At 36.2% G+C, this 18,197-nt stretch overlaps 1 protein-coding gene across 1 annotated transcript in view; it reads right to left on the bottom strand.

Annotated features, from left to right (window-relative positions):
- Positions 1-1,838: 1,838 nt before the first annotated feature.
- LOC123548919 (uncharacterized) overlaps positions 1,839-18,197 on the bottom strand; it is a 49,638-nt gene continuing 33,279 nt past the window's right edge. The window contains exons 4-5 of the mRNA XM_053546806.1: positions 13,210-13,703; positions 1,839-13,036 (exon numbers count right to left, since the gene is read on the bottom strand). Coding sequence (XP_053402781.1) covers positions 9,637-13,036; positions 13,210-13,703 — 3,894 coding nt within the window. The 3' untranslated portion in view covers positions 1,839-9,636. The remainder of the gene's footprint in view (positions 13,037-13,209; positions 13,704-18,197) is intronic.

Below are 18,197 nucleotides of genomic sequence, written 5' to 3'. Positions count from 1 at the left end.
TATTTATATATCTTTTGCACTAAATGTTTATTGCTTAACACATGCTTACTGCCAGAATTGTGAAGCATACTATTATTAAATTATTTTGACAATGCAGTCATGATGCCTGTCCTTGCAACAGTTTTTCTTCATTTTCTAAGCAATTTGAAATAGAGTGTCAAAAGCTTAGCAATTATATAATACATTGTCATCTGTGACAGCTATCAATGTAGCAGATGTGACACCCTGGTTCTCTGGAGTATTTGAGCACATGATATAGTTCTTTAGATAATGCACTAAATTTTGACTGCCATTTACTTTACCCTACCCCCTGTAATTTAGGCAAGTGTACCTACAGTATATTGATCTGCCATGTTTGTTTTGGTGTGTGTTGCCAGACTTGAATTTTGAGTGTTCTATGTTTGCCATGTTGTAATGAAACTACAGTTAAAGTTTAGTGCTGTTTCATTTTGCTTGAAGGAAAATACCACCTGTGGTCGAATTTAGGTTGTAAATTTTCAGCACAACTTCCTACTGATGGCTTTTAAAATCATCATGCCAGGAATTCGATCGGTAAGAAACTTTAAACTTAAATGGTATGCTTTTATTGCACTTATGCTGATAGAAAGTGTTAGACAATAAACCAAAGATTTGGACTTGCATTTGTACAAAACTGCACAGAAAACTTGTTAAGTGGTCGAAAACTGGTTGTGCCGGGATATATTCAGGCACGTTTGTTGCATTTTCATATCTCGTCAGTTTAGTACCCAATAAGCAGTACCGAATTGATTGTATTTACCCTTACCTATTGTCCTCAGTACCAAACAAAATTTAATCCGGACAGATGCCCGCGATATCACTTTTGCATATAGAGTTGAACACTACTAATTTCAGCCTATTTTGTGACATTAAGAAAGGGCTAGAATTCTAGAATAAATAGCCATAGAAAGAAGTCCATTATTTATGGTAATCTTCACATAAACTCCTTGTCCTTCATCTGTGAAACTTGTAAGCATATCCTTTCAATAGTGCTCGAGGAGTTGGCCACACAAGAATTTTCTCTTTAATAATATAGCAAAACTGCCGAAGTGCCACAACAGTCACAGCAAAAGTTCCTTTCTCTATGGTCATCTGCACATAAAGTTTGTTCATCTGTACAAGTGTGAAGCAGATCATGATTATAATGTAGGACGAGTTGGACACACAAGATTTTGGGACGTACGACTTCAAAGCCATATGCCCACCACATAAATGTGGGGTCATAATAATGTTAAGGTCACACACATTCTGATTACAATTTAGATTGGCAAGTAATGAAGGTGCCAAAGTCTGAACAAAGTTAAATTTTTAATGAAACAGGGTCCCTACTGATGACCCTTACGGTCTGATGTGACACAGAACTTATGGCCATATAGTGTTCAACTTTGTTCAATATAGAGGCTACTAAAGAAATTAATTGCAAACAGAAAAAGCTCACCCAAGCAGGTGTGCTGCAAATTGCTGAAGTACTGCTTACAGCAACTGTTCACCACAGACCTCTGACCAAGGCAAGGTCAAGAAGTTCAAATACATCCAATTACAAATGGACTTTCAAGCAAATAACAGACACTTTTGTTCCTATATGCAACTTTCCAGCCTTAGAAGTGCACTATCTACTCACATTAGCATTATTTCTTGCAAGGGTGGACCCCAAGGTACAGCCTCCAACCAGCTGAATGGTGCTTTCTCACAACAGAATTCTACATTCTTTGCCTGGCTTCAGTCATCATCAATAACCACACAGCGACTGAAACCTACTGATGCTATGAGGTCACAAAATGACCAAACTTCAAGAACTAATGACATACGAAGAATCCAAATTCGATAGAAATATATGCTTTATTGTTTACATAAGCACAGTACAACAACAGTATTATTACACAGAAGATACTGTATATAGCAGCTACTACTCTTAATACGCACAGCAACACAAATCATACAACATTTGAAATATGGGTTAAAGAAAAATATCTCCACATAACCAATTGCAAAATAACTTATGCAAATATTTTTTTTTACTTTACAATAACTAGTTATAATACCCTCAAAATATAAATTTCGATCTCCAATATGCCATTCCCATTTTTTCACAATACATTAATTCCATTTACTGTACAGTTAAATCAACTGCATAATAGGAAGGAACTTGATAATTCCTTTACAGTAAAACCATGGTATAACGAACTTTTTCTAACAGAGCAGATTTGTTTCTTGTAAACATCAAATTGACTGTGTTACATTAGGTAGGAAATATTTATAAACTCATAACATGCTATTAAATGCAATAATTTAAAACCAGAAAATTTTCTGAATGTCACCTTATGTGCATGTCTGTTTAAAAAAGAGTTTTGTTCTTTATCAAGTTTTTATTATCCTTTAACTCAAATATCAATTGAAAACGGCCTAACTGGTTCTTCTAATAGAGATTTCAATACAGTATATCGAAGTTTTACTACACATGGCGCCGCAGTATATATATACTCTGTAATATTTTCATCTCCAAATACCTAAGACATAGTATTTTTACAATACTGTCATGCAGAATCCGTATGTTCTTTATAAAAACTATGAGGTTATGAGCTCTCCGCAAACAGCATGCTCAGTTATAAATATTCCTTTGTAAACTAAATATATGCGTACATATAAATAATTCATCTAACATGGTTATGTAAGTGATGTTTTCTGTTTTTTAATACAATACAGGTATTGCTGAGATACAGCTCAGTAGTTACAACCAAACTACCAAATTTTCTAAGTAAAGAAGGGTCATAATTTAAATTAAATTCAACTTACCTAACTTCCTGGTGTAAGTATGTTTCTACATAGAAAAAACCCTTTCCAATATTTGGAGTTGTTAGAGATACAGCTCGAAAGCTGAGCATGAAACTTAAATCAAATTTTTCAGTCAAAAAATTGTCTTATTTTTCTATAAAGTAAGTGTATTTCAAGGGCAAGGAACCTTGCGTCATGTTCCTATCCTATTAATCTAGTTGTTACCAAGATATGACTAGAGTGTGACACAGACGCACGGGTCAGTCAAAAAAAAAATGTTCATATTCTTTGAATAGTCTTGATAACCGAAGTTAGGCATTAAAAAAAAAAAAATCACAATTTACATAAATAGAAGCTTATGTGAAGCTTCAATCCAATACATGCAATGGTTACTGAGATATAGCCTTGTATGCAAAACTTTAACCAAGGTGTGACGCAAATGCTCGGTGATTAGAATAACTTTCTGTTGAGCTAATTAAGAGTGCCGAATGATTTGAAATTTTGCATATGTAAGTGTTTAAGGGTTTGTTGATAATACTGGTTTCTGTAATACTATGTAAGAAATAAAATGCAGAGGATGCATGTTTTTCTTTACACAAGAAAGAGGATATAGGCCAAACGGAATAATGGCTAGCCATAGATATTATTCAGGGCGACACAAGTTTCACTTATGTATTATGTCAATTCTAATCTGTCCTAAATGTAAATACATGTACTCAAAACAAATATGTTAGCACTATTTCTTGATCTTGAGGTAACTCACTGTAAAAAGTAATCTTCAGCACATATTATTAAAAGAAAACATGACCCATCATATCAAAACTAACCATGAAAGGGCCAAGTTTGACATTTAAAGTGCTACTGAAACAGAAGAATTCCCTTAATGTAAGTTTCATAACAATATGTTGCACTTAATCTAATTTGTTTACTTTATTCCTTTATGGCACAGTACTATTTCATTTGATATCACATGTTTTAAATAGTCAAACACTTCCTTAGCATACACAAAAATAGGATTCATGTATCAAAAGAAAAGAAAAACGTGGTTTATTGGTTTAAACAAGAGCTGTCACTAATGGTGACAAATACCCCTGCAGCACCTTGACCTTTGACCTGGTGACCCCAAAGTCAGTAGGGGACGTGTACTCAATAAGTACTATCAGCATGTGAAGTTTGAAGGTCCTAGGTGCAGTGGTTCACATGTAAAGTGCCTTCATGCAAAAAGTTAACGTTGGCCCCTGTGGCCTTGACCTGGTGACCCCAAAGTCAGTAGGGTTGGTGTACTCATACAATACTAACAGCAAGTAAAGTTTGAAGGTCCTGTGTGAAGTGGTTTGCGAGTAAAGTGCCTTCATGCAAAAAGTTAATGTTGGCCCCTGTGACCTTGACCTTTGACCTGGTGACCCCAAAGTCAAAAGGAGTGGTGTACTCAATAAGTACTATCAGCATGTGAAGTTTGAAGGTCCTGGGTGCAGTGGTTCGCGAGTAAAGTGCCTTCATGCAAAAAGTTAACCTTGGCCCCTGTGACCTTGATCTTTGACCTGGTGATCCCAAAGTCAGTAGAGGTGGTGTACTCAATAAGTACTATCAGCAAGTGAAGTTTGAAGGTCCTGGGTGCAGTGGTTCGCGAGTAAAGTGCCTTCATGCAAAAAGTTAACGTTGTGACGACAAACTAACGAACGGACAGTTGAAAACTAATATGCCTCCCTTCGGGGGCATAAAAATTGCTTCTACTTTACACTGGTATAATATGTAGGAAATGAATGAGCTCAGGTACAGGTCTAGGATTCAGTCAAAAAAAAAAAAAAAAAAAAAAAAAAAAAAAGCCAGAAATGTCTTTTTTCTAATAATACAGTTATACAGGGAATTTCTGGTAGTCAAAAGCCTTTAATCAGGACCAGTACTGATGAATTTTAAAACAATTACAGGGCAACAACTGCGCAGTTATTGAAGAAATCCTCAAGATGTGGATTCGAAAGATGTGCATGCATTGCCAGCCTTATAGTGATCTTGGTTATGTGTTAAATTTGATGAAGATCCAACAATGGATTACTTTTTTATGTGTGGATAGTAAAACAATTAAAGAGCAATAACTTTGAAATTACTCAAGTGATCCTAATGAAGTGGTACGTGCACCACCACCCTATAGTTATCTACATTTGTGTAAAAATTTAATGAAGATCCATCAATAGATTACTTATATACACTAAAAAAATCCATATTTTTTTTTTACCAAATCAAGGAGAGCTTTTACTAGGTTAAGGGGGATAATAATACTACATGTGAGCAAAGGTCATGTGCAACTTAATGATTATGTGATGTTTGGTGATTCTAGCTTAAATATTTTTTAAATACAAGCATTTTAAATTTCCTATACTAACAAACACACAGATGAATGGACAGCACAAAATCTATATCCACCACCATCAGGCCACATTTAAACAAGAAGACCATGATGGTCCTGAATCGCTCACCTGTTCCCACATGACCCAGTTTTGAGTATGACGTCGTTTCTTCTATTATTTGACATAGTAACCTAGTTTTTGAGCTCATGTGACCCAGTTTTGAACTTGACCTAGATATCATCAAGATAAAAATTCTGACCAATTTTCATGAAGATCCATTGAAAAATATGGCCTCTAGAGAGGTCACAAGGTTTTTCTATTATTTGACCTATTGACCTAGTTTTCAAAGGTACGTGACTCTGTTTTGAACTTGACCTAGATATCATCAAGGTGAACATTCTCACTAATTTTCATGAAGATCTCATGAAAAATATGGCCCCTAGAGAGGTCACATGGTTTTTCTAATTTTATACCTACTGGCCTAGTTTTTGACCGCAGGTGACCCAGTTTCAAATATGACCTAGACATCATCAAGGTGAACATTCAAACTAATTTACATGAAGATCCATTGAAAAATATGGCCTCTAGAGAGGTCAAAAGATTTTTCTAATTTTAGACCTACTGACTTAGTTTTTGACGCAGTTGACCCAGTTTCAAACTTGACCTAGATATCACCAAGATGAACATTCAGACCAACTTTCATACAGATCCCATGAAAAGTATGGCTTCTTGAGAGGTCACAAGGTTTTTTTATTATTTGACCTACTGACCTAGTTTTTGAAGGCACGTGACCCAGTTTCAAACTTGACCTAGATATCATCAAGGTGAACATTCTGACCAATTTTCATGAATATCCATTCAAGGGTATGGCCTCTAGAGAGGTCACAAGGCTTTTCTATTTTAAGACCTACTAACCTAGTATTGACCGCAGTTGACCCAGTTTCAAACTTGACCTATGTATCATCGAGATAAACATTCAGACCAACTTTCATACAGATCCCATGAAAAATATGGCCTCTAGAGAGGTCACAAGGTTTTTCTATTATTTGACCTACTTACCTACTTTTTGAAGGCACGTGACCCAGTTTCGAACTTGACCTAGATATCATCAAGATGAACATTCTGATTTATTTTTATGAAGATCCATTCACAGGTATGGCCTCTAGAGAGGTCACAAGGTTTTTCTCTTTTTAGACCTACTGACCTAGTTTTTGACCGCACATGACCCAGTTTCAAATTTGATATAGATATCATCAAGATGAACATTCAGACCTACTTTCATACAGATCCCATGAAAAATATGGCCTCTAGAGAGGTCACAAGGTTTTTCTATTATTTGACCTACTGACCTAGTTTTTGACAGCACGTGACCCAGTTTCAAACTTGACCTAGATATCATCAAGGTGAACATTCTGACCAATTTTCATGAAGATCCATTCAAAAGTATGGCCTCTAGAGAGGTCACAAGGTTTATCTATTTTAAGACCTACTGACCTAGTTTTTGACCCCGTTTCAAACTTAACCTATATATCATCGAGATGAACATTCAGACCAACTTTCATACAGATCCCATGAAAAATATGGCCTCTAGAGAGGTCACAAGGTTTTTCTATTATTTGACCTACTGACCTATTTTTTGAAGGCACGTGACCCAGTTTCGAACTTGACCTAGATATCATCAAGATGAACATTCTGATTAATTTTTATGAAGATCCATTCACAAGTATGGCCTCTAGAGAGGTCACAAGGTTTTTCTATTTTTAAACCTACTGGCCTAGTTTTTGATCGCACATGACCCAGTTTCAAACTTGACCTAGATATCATCAAGATGAACATTCAGACCAACTTTCATACAGATCCCATGAAAAATATGCCCTTTAGAGAGGTCACAAGGTTTTTCTATTATTTGACCTACTGACCTAGTTTTTGATGGCACGTGACCCAGTTTCGAACTTCACCTAGATATCATGAAGGTGAACATTCTGACCAATTTTCATGAAGATCTTTTGAAAAATATGGCCTCTAGAGAGGTCACAAGGTTTTTCTATTTTAAGACCCATTGACCTAGTTTTTGACCGCAGTTGACCCAGTTTCGAACTTGACCTAGATATCATCAAGGTGAACATTCTGACCAATTTTCATAAAGACCCCATGAAAAATGTGACCTCTGGAGTGGTCACAAGCAAAAGTTTACGCACGGACGGACGGCCGGACGACGGATGCTGCACGATCACAAAAGCTCACCTTGTCACTTTGTGACAGGTGAGCTAAAAAGTCATTGTTCGCTGTTCCCCTGTTTTTAAAGTTGGGTAGGTAGGTAGGCAATTTTTTTTTTTTTTTTTTTTTTTTTGGTATGGAGATTATACGTTTACCAGTATATATATATGATCGTTTCTTACAGAATATTTCTTCTGTAAAAATAAGACAACTCTGTATATGTAGTATAAAAGGATGAAATCAAATAGTACAATTTAAACTTTCTTTCTTGTTTTTCTTACATGTACTTGAAAAATATGCGGCACTTGTCATATCGCAACTTGAAAAAAAATATTTTGACCAGCATTGTCCAATAAAAACTTTTGGGGCGCAGCATTTTAAGTGGTTAGGTAGGGAGACAGCAAACAAACATTTTAAATTTTGGCCTCAGCGGGGGATAATAAATAACTAAAGTACTAACATAAATTATCAGCCACAAATAAAACTCTATTACACAATGTTAGAAAAATCCACGCAAACTTCTTTGTATTACCCGTCAGAAGCTCCTAGTGTTTTTTTTAAGTAGTTAAAAGTCTTAACAAGATGACTCTCATTACTTCTGTTAATGGTCAATAGATTTTCATGTTAGACAGACTAAAAAAACAAGTGATCAATAAAACAAATCTATTACTGGATTTATGAACAACTTGTACACGGAAGATGGGAATAATTCGATAAATACAAGGACTAGGCTATCCCCACCTTCCACCTCCTTTCATCATATTAATGGCTCCACACATTTCTGATATGTCAGTAACACACCCAATAATTAATAATGTTCTATTCTGGCTATAAACATTTCTTTCTTAGTCGAACATATTCCTTTCAGTTCAGTATTAACATATTTAACAATATTGTAATTCATCGGCTATAAAATAGGAAAAACTTAAAAATTTCATATTCAAAGTCTTTTTTCATTCTTAAGTTTTAGACAAGAAAATAGAGTGAATCAGAAACATTTTGACTTTTGAATCATTAAATAAACAAAACAGAAGAATATGTCCTTAACACTTTTACACTTAATTTCTCAGAAAAACCACTTTAAATCTTTGGAAAATAGGAGTTTGCAAATACCTCTTACTCTTAGGTTTACATTTTAAGTCAACATACACAAAAATCTAAATGAAACTTTATTCTCTTCAAAAGACACTATTACCTTACAATGATAATAAAGTGGTTTTCAAACAAGTTTACTGAAAAGCACTATGAAAATATTTCTTGTCTTATCCCCCCTTTTTCATGAACTTAATGAAATTGAATAGTTATCTCCCCCTTACAAACATACATTTCCCAGTTATTTATCAAACCAAATAACAATAATAATTTGATAATTCTTGGCAATGACTGCAAAAGTAATGCAACACTCAATTGTCAAAAAGTTCCTTGGAACTGCCTCCTTTTACATTGAATGTAATGCTATAACACAATAAGAGAGAGTATTTCCTTCAAACCATGATTCTACTTTTTCAATTTTTGTATGAAAAATGTTATTACTCATGATTAACTAACTCAAACTAAGCTTTAACCAACAATGAAAATTAAAAATATTCTCACTTCTTTTCAGTACTGAAGTAATTTTTAGTCAGTAATTTTTATAACAGCCAGTAGTATAAACATAGTATACTTTGATGCAAAAATTACAAAATCATGATACCGGTATAACGTTAGAAAAGATCATGAAGTAACTTGCTAGCATGCCATTCACCCACATAACCATTGAGGAAAGTTGACTATACACATTACCTCAAGCAGTATCATCTTCAGAAGCCCTCTGGCTTAGGTTTCAACAGTCCTTGGGCTTCTGCAGATTTTAAAGTTTGAAAAAGGGTATATTAACTGTATAATGGTATCCTTTAAAGTAGCTAAAAAGTTTATCATATTATATTACTGTCAAAAGCAAAGCCCAAGTTATGAATGTAAAACTGGTATCTACCCCCTAAAAGCACAACAGTCTAGTAGGGGTAAATCATCCTGAAAATATTTTCATGAAAAAAAAAACAGCAACCTTTTAACTTTAATGACCCTTGCACTCAAATCCAATAGAAGTTTATCTAGACATTCCAGAATTAATTAAATGAAAAAAAAAATGTAATTGCACCTCTGAAAGTAATTCTAAAACACCTCTACAGTACATATTCATAACAAGAAAAAAAACTTGAGCTTTAACAAACAAAACTTAAATTTCTATAAAACACCTAAAAAAATCTACCAAGCCAGCTTTGTTTTTACTACTATATACTTTACATCAAATCTCTTCCATTTTGGTATCCCCTACAGATGAACTTTCACCCATTTCTACATCTTCAATAGATTTGTCTTCATTTTTACACTGTTCAGTTTCAAGTACTGTATCATTTCTTTCTGCAGACTTGTCAGTATTTTCATCTTCAGCCTCAACTTTTGTTCTTTTCACAGTATTATCATCCTCTCTTAACAATTCATCTTCATCGATGTCCGACTCACTTTTTTTACGTTTACAACTCCCAGAACTCGAGGTACTATCCTCATCGTCTTTTCCCAGCAGTCTTTCTTCCAGTTCTGCTTCACTTTCATTAGAGACTACATTATTCGACTCTTTATTTTCAACATCCTTTTTCAGATTTTCATACAGTGTTTCTGTTTCACTTTTAAACTCGTCTAATGTTTCACTTTCAGCAGACACAGACTTAACAGCAATAGTTTCGGATTCATCATTTTCTTTACTTTCAGCATGTATTTTCTCTTTCATTACTGATTCACTGAGGATTTCAGCTTTACAATCTTGATCTTCCTTAATACACGTATCTTCCACTTTCAAATTTTCTTCTGACAAAACAGGATCAGAACATTCAGCCTGTTTTAAAGCACCTTCAGATCCATTTTCACTGTCTGCAACACTACCATCTTTAACAACTGCAGTACTATCTGATTCAATGTTACTTTCTTCTTTTACAGTACCTTTATTTGTAGAATTTTCAGATTCATTAGTAACTTCAACTTTACTTTTTTTGTTTTCAGTAACATCTGTACCAGTATCGGTCTCTTTCTTAGCATTTTCAGATTCATTATTATCATTCTCCGTCTTGTCAGCTGCAGTACTTTCAGATTCATCCCTACTTTCTTCTTTTACATTGTCATTAGTACTTGCCGAATTTGTAGATTCATTCTTAACTTCAACATCACTTTCATTTTCGATTTTTTCTCTTCTATTATCCATTTCTTTCTTAATTCCACTATCATTCTCTTTCTTCATAGTTTTAGATTTATTATCATTACTTTTTTCATCTGCATCTTCAGAGAGATCCACCATTTCTACATCCTTGTCTTTATCCTTCTCAAGCACAACCTTCATATTACTTGGTTTGGTTTCAACAACTTCAACATCCGAGTCCTCATCAGAATCCAAGCTAATTACTGCAGGTTTATATTCTCGCTTTATTTTCTCCTTAACTTCAATTATTTCATCTGCCGTCAGATTTTCAATTTTGACTCGACAAGGCTTCACATGCGATCGCAAGTGGAGGGCATATTTTTCTTGAGATGTTACTATTGTACCGCAGATATAGCATGAACGATTAATATGAGCCTTCCTACAACTGTGGTCGGCAAGGTGTTTGCTTGTTGCAACAACCATCCCACAAGTTCTGCATGTGGCATGTATTTTAATACAATGCATTGTCAACTGAATGTTATCTGGAAACTGTATTTGACAGAAGACACAGTAATTTATCTTCCCTACATTTTTACCTCCACCAATTATAGATGTATTTGGGCTTGACCTGACAGGTTTAGTTCTATCATTGATATAATCATTGACTTTTATTAGAATCCCATGGGTATTAACTAAATGTGCTTCTAAGCTTTTATAATCATTTGCTGCTAGTCCACACATAATACATTTACGCACCAATACCAAGTCTTTCATTGTCATCCCATGTATCTTCTCGAAATGAACAAACAGATTTGGAAACCGTTTCATACACATGAAACATTCCATTTCTGTCGATATCTTTCCCTGGGGCGCTTGAGGTTTCGCCCCAATAAAATGACGCTGGGCAGTCTTGTGCTTAGTCAACCCATGGGTTGTCCAATAATGTGACTTGCAAACATCACAAGTAAGTGGGGGCAGCGGGCGGTTGAATATTGCTTGAGGCATCTCTACTTTATGAGCATAGTAGAAGTGAATTCTCAAAGCTTGCCGATCCTTTACATAGCCACCACACAACTCGCATACTTCAAAGCCAGACATTTCCCTTCCAGGAGGCCGAACAGGCTTTTGCTGCGGAACTGGAGCTCTTTGCAAAGCAGGTGGTGTCAACCTAGGTCTTTGCTGTGGCACTGGTGGTCTTTGAACATTTTGTTGAGGCGGCATAGGACTTCTCATAACTGGCAGTCGCTGCCGTATTGCAACATTTGTATTTGGTCTTATAGCCTGAGTTTGTTGTACCACTGTTTGTGAGACCGGCACAGTACCTTGCTGCCGTGTCAGCATAGTTGGCTTTGCAGTCGGTTTAGGTGGAGGTGGTTTAGGAACCACTTTCTTTGGCTTATAAAAGCAGGTTTTCATACAGAAATTCACATCATGATAATATGGCTGCAAGTTGGCATTCAGCTTGAAGTGTTTCATACATTTTTGTTGATGCTTTTCTAGCTTGTTCTTTGTTGAAGCATTTAATGGACAAAGTGAACACTGGAATAGCTGCTCTTTCTCCACAAACTTAGCCTGAACATTATGAATGTCTTTCTCATGGAAAATATAATGTGCTGGTGTTTTTGTTTTGAAATCACAGTGAGCACACATAAGCCACCCTTTGTTCATGTCCCAGGGTGGGTCGTAATGTGGGAAATCCTTATGATAATTCATGATTACACTTGATTCAGTCTTAAATTCACACTGATCACATTCTTTTGTTTCAAGCTGCAAATGCTCAACCTTTTTCTTAGTGTTTTCGTAAACAGTTTTCATCTTCTCCAAACTTTCAATTTCTGGCTCTTTCAGATCACCTGCTATCTTCTTTTTTGTTTGTATCTGTATTATGTCTTTATACACCTGTTCCTTCACTACATCACTGCCAAGTTCTTGCAGGAAAGATGAAACAGAGCTCAGCTCTTCTTTTCTTCCATGAAAAGCAACAGACCAGTTGTAATTATCAGGAACTCTGTTTTGTATCTCCCATTTCATTAGTTCTATCATTTCCCAGCTTGACTTTGGACGAAGATCCTCAGGTTTCAACTGTGGTGGCACATTTGTTTTCTGCTGCTGCTGAACTGGTGTCAGCTGATTCGCAATTAATGGATTCTTCGCAACAGAAGCAGGGACAGCATTATTTACAGGTACAAAAATATGCTGGTTGCCATTTACACTTACATACCCAAGTTGGTTTCCCTGCCGAACCAGCTGGCTTCCAACTGGTATACTTGGTAGAGTCCCTTGAACTATAAAATTTTGTGCCGAGCTTATTACTTGACCTGCTGATGCTTGAAATATTAAATTAGTAGCTGAAGGAAATGACGATACTACAGCAGTTGGAGCAGGCTGAATTGTTACAGGAATTGTTTTTGTAACTCCTTGATCAGTTGCTGATAGAAGTGACTTGGATTTCTCTTCAACAACTTTTTCATCTTTTTCTTTTATAATTTCCCCATTTTTATTCTCTCTTGTTTTTCTGTATTATTTTTACTTTGATCATCCTTTTCTGTTTTCTTTTCATCAACATCTGCTTTTTCTTTACCACCTTCTTCTTCATCATTTAATGTTATCAGTATATCATCCCCATCATCATCTTTCACAGTCCCTACTAAACTATCCTTTTTCTTGGTTTCTGAACTATTTCCAGACTTAATGCTTTCCCCACTTTCTACTGAATCTCTAGAACTTTCTTCAGAAATTAGACTTGGATTATTGGAATCGTTATGACCCACTTCCACAATATCAGAGTTATGTGCACTAACATTTGAGCTCAGTTCGACAACATTTGAGTCTTCATCTTCCTTAGTGATGCTTTCCACTTCCATGGCTTCAGAAGAATTTTCTCCATCCTGACTTACATCAGAATTAACAACAACTGGACTTTCACAACTCCCAAGACTTTCAACTATGTCACTGTCATTGTTGTCTGACAAAACAACTGGTGCATCCTCATTTTGATCAGAAATTGCCTTGGAATTTTCAGCCTTTTCCGTGTTACCATTTTCAAGTGGTTTATCTTCCTCTGTTTCAGCTTCTGTGTCCATGATCTCTTCAGATTTTCCATTACTACACGCGTCAGAAACACCATTTAACGATGCTGGTTTTTCACCAGTCGACTCTCCACTATCAGCATCAAGGCCATTCTAAAATGGAAAAACAAAATCTAATCAATATCAGCTTTCCCCAATCCATGGAATGTTGTTACACGAATGATATTAAAACTTAACAAGAGGACCATGATGGTCCTGAATCGCTCACCTATCTCCACATGACCCAGTGTTCAACTGAGTATGACATCAAGATAAAAAATTCTAACCAATTTTCATGAAGATCCATTGAAAAATATGGCCTCTAGAGAGGTCACAAGGTTTTTCTATTATTTGACCTAACGACCTAGTTTTTGAAGGCACGTGACCCACTTTTAAACTTGACCTAGATATCATCAAGGTGAACATTCTCAACAATTTTCATGAAGATCTCGTGAAAAATATGGCCTCTAGAGAGGTCACAAGGTTTTTCTATTCTTCGACCTACTGACCTAGTTTCTGACCGCACATGACCCAGTTACGAACCTGACCTAGATATCATCAAGCTGAACATTCTCACCAATTTTCATGAAGATCCATTGAGAAATATGGCCTCTAGAGAGGTCACAAGGTTTTTTCTATTTTTAGACCTACTGACCTAGTTTTTGACCCCACGTGACCCAGTTTCGAATCTGACTTAGATATCATCAAGATGAACATTCTGACCATTATTCATGAAGATCTCATGAAAAATATGGCCTCTAGAGAGGTCACAAGGTTTTTCTATTTTTAGATCAACTGACCAAGTTTTTAACCCCACGTGACCCAGTTTCAAACTTGACCTAGATATCTTCAAGGTAAACATTCTGACCAATTTTCATGAAGATCCATTGAAAAATATCGCCTCTAGAGAGGTCACAAGGTTTTTCTATTTTTAGACCTACTGACCTAGTTTTTGACCGCACATGACCCAGTTTCGAACTTGACCTAGATATCATCAAGGTGAACATTCTGACAAATTTTCATGAAGATCCATTGAGAAATATGGCCACTAGAGAGGTCACAAGGTTTTTCTATTTTTAGATCTACTGACCTAGTTTTTGACCCCACATGACCCAGTTTCGAACCTGACCTAGATATCATCAAGGTGAACATTCTGACCAATATTCATGAAGATCTCATGAAAAATATGGCCTCTAGAGAGGTCACAAGGTTTTTCTATTTTTAGATCTACTGACCTAGTTTTTAACCCCACGTGACCCAGTTTCGAACTTGACCTAGATATCATCAAGGTGAACATTCTTACCAATTTTCATGAAGATGCATTGAGAAATATGGCCTCTAGAGAGGTCACAAGGTTTTTCTATTTTTAGACCTAATGACCTAGTTTTTGACCCTACGTGACCCAGTTTCGAACTTGACCTAGATATCATCAAGATAAACATTCTGACCAATATTCATGAAGATCTCATGAAAAATATGGCCTCTAGAGAGGTCACAAGGTTTTTCTATTTTTAGACCTACTGACCTAGTTTTTGACCCCACGTGACCCAGTTTCGAACTTGACCTAGACATCATCAAGGTGAACATTCTGACCAATTTTCATGAAGATCTTGTGAAATATATGGCCTCTAGAGAGGTCACAAGGTTTTTCTATTTTTAGACCTACTGACCTAGTTTTTGATGGCACGTGACCCAGTTTCGAACTTGACCTAGATATCATCAAGATGAACATTCTGACCAACTTTCATAAAGATCCCATGAAAAATGTGACCTCTAGAGTGGTCACAAGCAAAAGTTTACGGACGCACGGACGGACGATGGACGACGGACACCGCGCGATCACAAAAGCTCACCTTGTCACTTTGTGACAGGTGAGCTAAAAACAACATATCAAGTTTTAAAATTTAAATGTTCCCACAGAATACAAATGCCTTCACTATCTGACAAGAGCAAGGTTTGAAACTACAGGTACTTGTAGTATGTCAGTATAATAGTATAGTTCAGTACATCTTTCCAGGCCATTTGGCTTATTTCAAAGCTAAATAAGAGGGCCACAATGGCCCTAGATGGCTCTTCTGAAATACATCTGTAAAATTATTTTTCAAAGACAGTGCTAGTGTTTTCCGACAAGAATATTTTAAAAGTTTCTACTAAATACATAGACAGTTAGATGGGTAATGTGTGTGCGATATGTGTTCGAGTGATGGAATAGGGGGATGGGGGGGTGTAATGTGGATTGTTGCAGTCTGCACATCATCTCATCACTACCTGCCTAAATTCCAAGTTTCAATAAATACCTTTGATATTTTATATTTTTAAAGTTATGCGCTGGACACGAAACATAACGGACAGATTTGACTTTGACCTACCATAGATCTGGTTCATGCACTCTGCACATCCTTTTATCACCACCTACCTACATCCCAAATTTGAAGTCAATACCTTGAAGGGTTAATTAGTTATGCTCCGGACACTAAATTCGATGGACAGATTTGAACTTTGAGCTCAGTTTTTGACCTTGACCTTCGACCTACAGACCCTGTTCACTGCTCTGCACATCTTATCACTGACACCTACCTACATGCTAAGCTTGAAGTCAATACCTTGCATAGTTAGATTGGTTATTCAGTTATGCCCTGGTCACAAAATATGATGGACAGTTATGACCTTTTAGTTCTATTTGTGACCTTGACCTACAGAGCCGGTTCTAGTGCTCTCCACATGGTATCATCGCAATCTACCTATAGATACGTCAACTTTAAAGTCTATACCTTAAATATGGTAATAAAGTTATGCTACAGACACACATTATGACGGACAGATGGAAAGACAGACTTGCCATCACATAATACTTCAGGTCTTTCAAAACAGGCATATAAAAATCGTATCAGCAGTTTTCTGACAATGAGATTTTTGAAGTTTTAACTATATACACATAGGGAAAAATGACCATGGCCCCTGTCAGCCATGTGTTTTGATGAAACAAAATAGTTTGAACAGTCTTCATAAAGGGTCACCAAAGGAACATTTGTGTAAAATTGTATTAAAATACAGCCTGCTCTTTCTGACAAAAAGATTGCATGTTTCCACTATATACATACAGGAGAAAGTGAACAAGCTCCTTAAACATGGCCATATTTGATCCTAGGGGTATAATTTGATTAATCCTGGTAGAGGGCCACTAGATGATGCTACATTATTATTAGTACATACCAAATATCACAAGCCCTTGGCCCTGTGGTTTTTAACAAGAAGATTTTTAAAGTTTTTCCTTTCAGTTGCCATGGCAACCAGGGTTCAGTATGGAATTCAATTATTTGAACAATTTTTAAAGAAGACCATCCAAGAAATATCTCTGTGAAGTTTAATCAAAATTGGCCTGATGGTTTAGATGTTGTTTAGGTGTGGACAGACGGTGAGCTATCACAATTTAGCTCACCCTGAGCACTTTGAGCTCAGGTGAGCTAAACAAGAGGGTAATGATGACCCTCGATCGCTCACCCGAGTTATATGAGCTACATGTTTCAAATGTCAAACTGATGCTAAAATATTAAGAAAGTAGGTCAGTAGGTCACGTTAATGGTCTGACTGAACCTTGACGGGCCGCAAAACCTCAGTGGTGAACATGTATATGAAGTTTTATTCAAATATTCCCAACCACTTCCTAGATATGGCTCCGGATGGACAACACCAAAACTATATCCCTCTGCCTTCGGTAGGGGATAACAAGAAAGTAGGTCAGTAGGTCACATTCACGGTCACTGAAAGTCACTTTTCAAATCGGTGTGCAAAACTGTACATGTCATCCAAATTTCAAGGCTGTATCTTAAACCAGAGGGCCAAGATGACCCTAGGCCGATCACCTGAGAAACACACCTTATTCTGACCAATTTTTATTAAGACTGGACCAAAAATCTTGAGGGAAACAAGTATTTTCTTTGATTCGACCTATTGATCTAGTTTCGACCCCACATGACCCGGATTTGTGCTTGTCCAAGATTCCATAAACAAGAGGGCCAAGATGGCCCTAGATCGCTCACCTGAGAAACACACCATAACACACCATAACAGTGTAAACATGTTTGACCTAGTGATTTCATGGAAAAAAATATTCTGACCAATTATCATTAAAATTGGAGCAAAAATCTTGGGTATAAATAAGTATTTTCTTTGATTTGACCTAGTGACCTAGTTTTTGAGCCCAGATGACCCATATTCGAATCTGACCTAGATTTCATCAAGGCTATCATTCTGACCAAATTTCAGGAAGATCAATTGAAAACTACAGCCTCTATCGCATACACAAGGTTTTTCTTTGATTTGACCTAGTGACCTACTTATTGACCCTAGATGACCCATATTCAAATCTGACCTGGATTTTATCAAGGCAAATCATTCTGACTTAATTTCAGGAAGATCAATTGGAAAATATAGCCTCTATTGCATACACAACGATTTTCTCTGATTTGACCTAGTGACCTAATTTTTGACCCAAAATGATCCATTTTCAAACTCAGCCTAGATTTTATTAAGGTTATCATTTTGACTTAACTTCAGGAAGATCAATTGAAAAATACAGTCTCTATCGCATATACAAGCTTTTCCTTT

Source organism: Mercenaria mercenaria, chromosome 6 (genome assembly GCF_021730395.1).
Source record: "Mercenaria mercenaria strain notata chromosome 6, MADL_Memer_1, whole genome shotgun sequence".
NCBI classification, from domain to species: Eukaryota; Metazoa; Mollusca; class Bivalvia; order Venerida; family Veneridae; genus Mercenaria; species Mercenaria mercenaria.
The sequence above is the reverse complement of the archived record's forward strand: the minus strand, read 5'-3'. Positions and strand labels throughout refer to the sequence as shown.